Source organism: Barbus barbus (assembly GCF_936440315.1).
Source record: "Barbus barbus genome assembly, chromosome: 10".
Classification (NCBI taxonomy): domain Eukaryota; kingdom Metazoa; phylum Chordata; class Actinopteri; order Cypriniformes; family Cyprinidae; genus Barbus; species Barbus barbus.
Window position 1 is genome coordinate 21,444,497 of NC_136738.1, and position 8,289 is coordinate 21,452,785.

Consider the following 8,289-nt stretch of genomic DNA (forward strand, 5'->3'; position numbering starts at 1 on the left):
TCTCTGCTATCGAAAACACACACACACACACACACACACAATCATTTGATGTCTCTGTATGCAACATGCAATATCCTTACATTATTTTGGGCTATTGAAGTACTAAAATAAAATTGCATGTCTATATGTTCAGTATAGTTTCAACATATTCAGTATGTTTGTATAATACTGAACATGTATTATTTTGTATAATATTTTGTACATATACAATTAACACTCTACCTGGGAAACAATTACCCATTAGTTGTTTCGCATAATGCTTTTTCAATTTTTACAAATATTTGTCATACAAGCTATAACATGTCACTTCACTCTAAATTTGTTCACCATAAATGAAAATCCATAACTTAAATACATACATACATAAATAAAGGTTGTACCTAGTGTATTGCCAGGTATTCTACTAGTTTTTTTTATAAAGGCCTCTCCTAAGTCTTGATAATATTATGGTCTCTATTAACAAATTAAAACAAAACAAAACAAAAGAAAATAAAACAAACAATTACAAAAAAGTATGTTTGGGCCAAAAACACGAGATGCCAAAGTTTAATACTTAAGGTCAGCAGTTTAAAAAAAAAAAAATTATTAAAAAAATACAAATATTCCACGTTATTATTCATGGTGTCCTCTGCTGCATTATTGATATGCATATGTAAACAGCTGGCACAGGCTTTATTGGCACAAACACCCAGAAATACTGGGCATCAGACGACACAGTTTTCAGTTACACTGTTAATAAGAGCACACGTCCTAAACATGTCTCCTCAGCAGCGAGAGATCCTGTCGAGGATGTGACGATCATTATCTCTCTTGGGACCTGTTGCCTTGATCACTTTCCATCACAGTGAGAGAAAAACACAGATCTCACGGGCTCCTAAAGGAGCACGTCTGGCTCTTCATTCTCAGTAGAGACCAGTGCTCCCATGCACAACAACAGGGAACAATGGGTATTTGTATCAGGCAACGTTGCCAGTTGAAATGTCTTGAAAATGTGCCACGCTTCCAGCTTCCATGGCATTTGTAGAAAACAGACAACAATAATACAATAATAATGAGCATTGACTGCTTTTCTTCCTCACATATGTTGGCAGGAGTGGAAATAATTGCTGTATAAATCCTTCTAGCATTCATGTATACATGTCTCTTCAGTGCTGGCACAATAGTGTAACAGTAGAGGGCAATTTTCTGTTTCACAGCACTGAACAAACATCTACATTGGCCATCCTTAATGGCGTATGATCCTGCAGTCGATGTTCATATGCTTCTTGAAGTTCGCAGAAGGCTAGGAATAGATCATACACCACTCTTGATAATTAGACACCAACAGGTCCAATTGCACAAGAGGGAATTTTTGCACATGGGCATCATCTTTGGGGAAAGGAGCTTACCAATCACGCTTTCCGCTAATGATGCCTGGCTTTGCCCGCTCCCTTCTGAGTTTCCCTGGAGCTGATTTACTGGAACATTGCCACCGTTGAGACTTTTTCAGGCTTTCGGTCCCTTTGTATACAGATTCTCAAGACACTGATAAGGAAGGAAAGCAACTTATGTATGTCAAGCAGAAAGAAAAATGCAACCTTTCCAGGTCACATAATCAGAAAAGATGATTCATCCTATAAACTGACTCCTACAACAGGCACAAATTAGAAGTTTTTAATTATGGCAAGCATAATAGGTTCTTGATCATTAATATTACATCGGAACATAATGATAATGACAGAATGCAGAGAAAGCTTTTAAGTCTTAAGTTTAACAGTCCTATGCTAAAAAGAGGCCATTCACCATCCCAGAGCAAATCCAATTCCTGAAATGTTGCTCTGTCATAGCTCTGGAGATTTAAAGAAGCTCTCAGTCATAAATCATTTAAGCATTAACTTAACTTGGTTTCAGATTTTCCTTCTGAAATTCCCTATAAGAAACTAACATAGACACAAATAAGTCAATTGCTGACATATAAGAGTAGGGAGATAAACAATGTGGATCAAATAGCTCAGATAATTTGGTCTTGGAAACCTTTTGATTGATGATTTTGATATCTTGGCAAATCTGAGGACAATTGAGATATTATTGACATCTTCTGAATCGTGAGAGTGCTGAAGTCTATTTTTCAGGAGAAAATGCTGAGACTTAAGCAAAAGTCTTTCAGTCTCACTGCTTTCTGAGAGAAGCAACTGAGAAATTGACAAGAACTCATTTGAGATTTATTTATTTATTCATTCATTCATTCGTTCTTTTTTTCCAATAGGGCATCCTCAAGAAAAGCTTGCTAATTTCACCTGGAAGACAATAAACAGGCACAAGAAATAAAATAAAAAATTAAATTAAATAAATAAAATCCATATCTAGAAAGCAGAATATCAGAGAATTTGGCTCTTTTCACCAACAAGCAAAAATTTAGCAATGCACAGCTCAAACGCAGAACACACTAGCAAACAGAATGGCATAGAAAGGCCCTGGCAACCTCCCACAGTATCTTGTGGAGGTGAATTTTGCACTGGCAAGCAACAATCTTTTTTCTTCTTTTTTTCATATTTACCAAAATCTTGATCAAACTTATTACAAAGAAAGTCTTTTTGTTACTATATGATCAATCATACACACATGCATCTTAGAGCATCACAAATGTATCAGCTTTGGAGTTTAAGCATATTTTGCTTCTTTCTGTCATGTATTCCTTTCATTTGTCACTATATATTTTTTACTCATCACAATGCAGATTACCTGTTTGGAACCTGAAAAAATCAGGACAGAAATCTACCAAAATCTGTTATGATCTGCTGTCATGGTAACTACATTTGTAATACAGGGAAAATTAATCACAAGACTTCTGTATTGTATAGATCGTATTGTTCATTCAGAGTAAGAAAGGGAAAGATCCAGCACTGTCAAATGCTCCCTGACAAAAAAAAAATATATATATATATATATATATATATATATATTTTATTTTTATTTTTTTTAAAGAACAGTGTGAACATTATTCAGACTGTTTCTTTGAAGAAGGTCAATCATACAGATTTGAAACAACATGTAAGTAAATGTCATAACAGAATTTTTGGTACTGAATCAACTCTTCCTTTAAAAAAAAATTAAAAATAAAAGTCAAACAGAATGAGCACTATCAGAAGTCTGACTGTCTCCTGAGAGTTTCACCATCTTGTAATCCTGCAGCAGTCTGGACAGCGTCATTACTCACCTAAGCTACAAATTAGACACGTAACATTTTATTGCCTGTGATTAAATCATGAAGCCATTTTCAAGGCAATAAACTCCGACCTCAGTGGAGAATGAGTGACTAATACTGAAGGAAGTTGTCATATAGTAAAACCAACCTAACATGTAGTGAGGCAACTCTGCCAGGCATTCATTTTCACAATGAAGTGTGACAGTTACAATAGCCCTGTGCATATCAGATTACTACTGTTTGAACAGTCAATTTTATATTCAACAAAAAGACTGTAATATCACACACACACACACACACACACACACACACAAATAAGTCTATGAAAGTTTACAGCACTAAAATCCATTTAAATTCTTCCACAAGCATCTAGATTCCTGTTCAAATGCAAGGGATGTTGCGTTCTTTAGACCACCAAACCCTGTATATGTTAACCACTCTCAATATTGTAACAGTTCATAAACCTGCACAAATATGACATTTCTGAAGAAAAGGCCAACAGATGACTCACTGCTGTCTAAATCAAAAGTCAAGACAATTATTTGCACTTCCTTAATCATTATATGAACATAATCACTGCTGCTTTAAGTGACAAACGGAGTACAGTTCAGCAGAGGTTATGTTTACATGAGCCACGCCGATACAACAGAGACATCTAACTAAGCAACTGTTGTCAGGTTTTAAACTCTACTATAAAGGCATAATATTAACCTCTCTAAGCAATGGTTAATATTCTTGCTCTTTAAACAACTATAACTATAAGGTAAACAAACCAGCTAATCCAACACAAAAACTACAGAATTCATGAAATTCAAATTCACTAATACTTAATGACTACTAATACATGAACTAATCTACTTACAGATGCAGTTATTTTCAATGGAAAATTATGTAACTTCTTGGAGATGAAGTCACTACAGGATTTATTTTTGTTAGTTAAATGGATATCACAAAAATGATATCACAAATATGTATATTTGTGTGTGTGTGTGTGTGTGTGTGTGTGTGTGTATACATACAGTGGTAGCCAAAATTATTAGAACACTTGGCATATTTAAGAGGTTTCAGTTGTTTTTGTTGAACTGGCCATTACAATACCCATAAAACGAACTATTGCCGGAACTACCAGTGACAGAAGGAATCTGCTGGTGCTATAATATAATATAATTATATATATGTGTGTGTGTGTGTGTGTGTGTGTGTGTTTATGTGGTTTATGAGGACACAAATTTGTATAATGACATGGGTATGACTGAGGTATTACAATATGAAGGTGGTTTATGAGGACACTGCCTATGTCCCCGTAATTCAAAAGGCTTAAAAAACATACTAAATGGTGTTTTTTTGAAAATCTAAAAATGCACAAAGTCTCCTGTGAGGGCTAAGTTTAGGTGTAGGGTTGGTGTAAGGCAATAGCACACACAGTTTGTTCAGGATAAAAACCATTACGCCTATGGAGAGTCCCCATAAACCACAAAAACCAACGTGTGTGTGTGTGTGTGTGTGTGTGTTAAAATTGTATATTATGATTGTGACCAGAAATAATCTACTTGCATTCACCCACATCTTCAGCTGAATGTCAAATGACAAAGGCAGTGGAAGCTGGGACAATCTCCACTCTCACTGTCCTTGAGATTAAAAACAAAAAAACATCACATAACACTAGCCTAAACTTGCCTATGAGATCTGCACCACCTCTTAAAAGGTTACACAATATTAAGAGGTTGCTTAAATTCTGTTGGGATCACACAGAATATTAGACGGTTTCCAGCTTTTCCATGCATAATGCTCTGCTAAAACAACAGAGCCCTGCAGGACACAGAATATTCATATCGGACAAGGACACTATGTAGGCCAGCCTTTAAATGGGTGAGGGTGCCCTCTCAATGGAGCTGCTGGCTTTAACTTCTTAGGAAAGTTTTGATAGCAGGAAAGAGGCAGGCAGAAGCATTTAGGAAAATAAATGTTCCTCAAACTGAATGAATGGGTCCCATTTACAGTGGCTGTCTCTGAGAGTATCATTTCATAAATGTAGACCAGCAAAGCTGCACTTTCTTTCTGAATGGCTGCCATGGCAACAACCACATGACTGGCTCAAAACTCAAGCTGAACTCCCAACTCTGTTCATTGTGGATTCTGGTGCAGGTGGATTCAGGCTATAGCGAAGCAAAGTAATGCAACATCAAGCTTACCAACCTGTTTTGCCCTGTGTTAATAAATATCTGCAATACAGATGGGACAAAAACTGCTATGAGATGCACAGGAACAAGGTAAAATGCCAAGTGGTTGGTTTAGGACATTAGAAATATGTTTTGGATTATTCAGTGGTATTATCTGAGGTTTCATTGAGTTTCCTGTTGATATCATGCTTACCATGAAGTGCTTTTTTGTAAAATGTTATAAAATTATTTGGTATGCATTGCTGGGTAGATTACTTACAAATTGTAATCCGTTGCTGAATGCAAATTACATGACACAAATTGTAATCAGTAACGTAATCCATTACACATTTTAGGTAATATAATCAGATTACTTTTTGATTACTTCTAGATTACTTTTGACCTAATTTATTTATCACATTGATTTAAACAGGATAATCTTGTACCATAATGATGTAAAAATACAAAGAGTGAGAAAATATATTCCTTTCAGTGTAATTAACAACATGGTGCATTAAACATTATCAAGGTCTCCCAAACTGGGGTTCGTAAAGGAACTGCAGGGGCTTTATGTGTTTAATGAAAGGCTAAAAAGTAATTAAATCATAATTGGCATAATGTCAAATAAAAATAAAAAAATCATACACTTACTAAAAAGGATTAAATATTTTATGTTTACCTGCACGCCATATGACCATTAACCAATGTCAGAGAACCGTGAACATGCACTAAATTATTAAAATATTTCTTTTAAAATCTCAGGGGTACTTAAAGGGGTCCCTGGTTATGATTTCACTTTTTTAACTTTAGTGTGTAATGTTGCTGTTTGAGCATAAAAAACATCTGCGAAGTTACGACGCTCAAAGTTCAATGCAAAGGGAGATATTGTATTTTACAGAATTGCTGTTTGACCACCCCTTTAAAGTAAGTGAAAGAGGTTTGAGAAGTTTGAGAATGTCTGCAAATTAGAAATAACAAGAATTTGTGCATTTTAATGAGTTTGGAAGACAAAAGCCTTTCAATAATATATAATAAACATGGTTAATTAACCTACTGAGTGATAATTCAAATTAAAAAAGGAATGTGTTCATCGGTAGTTGATGCAATGTTGAAACACTTCTTAAACCTGAAAAGATTTTTGTAAATCATTGGTCATTCACCTCTGTGTGAATGTCCACAAAACTGGAAGACTTTCTGAGTGTATATAAGCAGTAGACTATTTTAGAAAGTTATATTTAAAAGATAAAAAAGAGGAATTAGAGAGAATCAATAAATGATGAATAACTTATTTCTATTGTGGGAATAATATGTAATCATGTAATCCATGAAAAAAGTAACTGATTATGAGTATTTTAAAATGTAATTTACTCTAATTGCAAGCACTTAATTTTTGGAATCTGATTACGTATTCCAGATTAGGCCTACATGTAATCAGTTACTACCCATCTCTGTTGTTTGGGTTTTCATTATAATAAAAACTACAGCATAAACTGTTATCATATGCATAATATTTGCAGGTAAACTCTGCAAAACCAACTATCAACACAACTCCACCGAAAACCTATAACCATCTTCTTGTCAAACTGAAGAAACGACAGGTAGGAAAGCAGAACTACCACCAGATGTCGGCATGTCGGCATGCATGTTAATCTTTAGTAAAACAAATTTGAGAAATCATTCTCTCGTCTATCATAACCAGCTTGAAGAAGAACGGGTTTCGAGAATCAAAAGAGAAAATCACATGCTTCTCGACAAAATGTCCCATACAATGCAGACCAGGGGGGGAGTTGACTGTAGAAATGACTATGTAAAGAAAAGGTAGGCTATAATAGGCAACAACAATATAATATTAAATAAACTTCTATAATATTTAAACATTTATAACGCACTTTATGGTTTCTGTTTCAGTCTTGGCTCAGAAAAAAGACAGCAGGAGCTGCTTCGCATCACTAAAGAGAATGCGCGTGTCCTTCAGCGTTTGTCCACCTGCAGGCCCCGTTACAGCGTTCAGGTGTGGCACGAGCAGTGGCTCCAAAACCTTGAGCTCATGGACACCATAGGGAGATATCCGCGTCTGTACGCAACACATGTGAGCAAATCATTACTAAAATGTACAGTAGAGCAGATATTTCCCATTTTGTCCGATTATACTCGCGTAAGCATACGTAGCCTAATATTTATTTGATAAATTTTTTGCCTATGCTTGTAGGCTACTCATTAATGCATACTGTATTCCTGCATACTTCATTATGTATACTCTGACTTGAGTTTTTTCATATTATGTGTTATTAAAGGGATCCTCCTTGCCACCAATTTCAGCAGAGAGACATGGGAAGGCAGAGAGCAAGAAATGAGCATGAACTGTCTATTAACACAAGGAATGAGAGAAAGGAATGTGATGAGAAGACAAAATCTGAACACAAAGTTACATCAGAAGATGAAGCCTAATTCATGTAAAATATGGTGTAAATCTTAAATATAAAATCAATTGTTTTTCTATATCTCTAGAAGACTAGAAATATTCTTAGTGAAGAGATGCCACTGCTGTGGTTAAGTACATAACCGCTAGGGGTCACTTACAGTCAATGTTCTGAGCTTGTACAACTAATTTAATCTTTTTGCTACTGTTTTTCTTTTATTTCTCATTTGCTGTTTTGTTTTTTTATTCTAGATTTCGTGTTGTATTAATTTCGTATTATTAACCTCGTACAATATATACATCCCTTGTACAAGTTTAAATCTAAATAAAAGCATTAAACCAATTAATGTCTGACATATAACCAGATATGACTTTTCTAAATAAACTAATGAAACGTTCATTTTTGACACTTTATCTACACATTCGGTGTGTGCTTACATGAAGGTGGTTTATGAATTATTCAACTGTAGATTAGAAGCTTAATTAAATGTCTAAAATATTATGAGTATTTTAATATGACACGTGCA

The 8,289-nt window shown here is 34.9% G+C and overlaps 1 protein-coding gene across 1 annotated transcript; it reads left to right on the top strand.

Moving 5' to 3' along the window:
• The first annotated feature begins 5,310 nt into the window (after positions 1-5,310).
• cfap97d2 (CFAP97 domain containing 2) lies at positions 5,311-8,161 on the top strand. Its single transcript, XM_079426750.1, has 5 exons — positions 5,311-5,454; positions 6,861-6,941; positions 7,043-7,161; positions 7,252-7,432; positions 7,638-8,161. Exons 1-5 carry the CDS (start codon positions 5,359-5,361, stop codon positions 7,695-7,697), a joined length of 537 nt encoding a protein of 178 aa, XP_079282876.1. The 5' UTR covers positions 5,311-5,358; the 3' UTR covers positions 7,698-8,161.
• Positions 8,162-8,289: the final 128 nt, after the last annotated feature.

What these genes read in the sequence shown, in the direction of transcription:
- cfap97d2 (XM_079426750.1), top strand. Translation starts at nt 5,359, where the DNA reads ATGCAACATCAAGCTTACCAACCTGTTTTGCCCTGTGTTAATAAATAT. An exon ending in ATGAGATGCACAGGAACAAG is followed by an intron (nt 5,455 to 6,860) that starts GTAAAATGCCAA and finishes TAATATTTGCAG; the next exon opens with GTAAACTCTGCAAAACCAAC. An exon ending in CGCGTCTGTACGCAACACAT is followed by an intron (nt 7,433 to 7,637) that starts GTGAGCAAATCA and finishes GTGTTATTAAAG; the next exon opens with GGATCCTCCTTGCCACCAAT.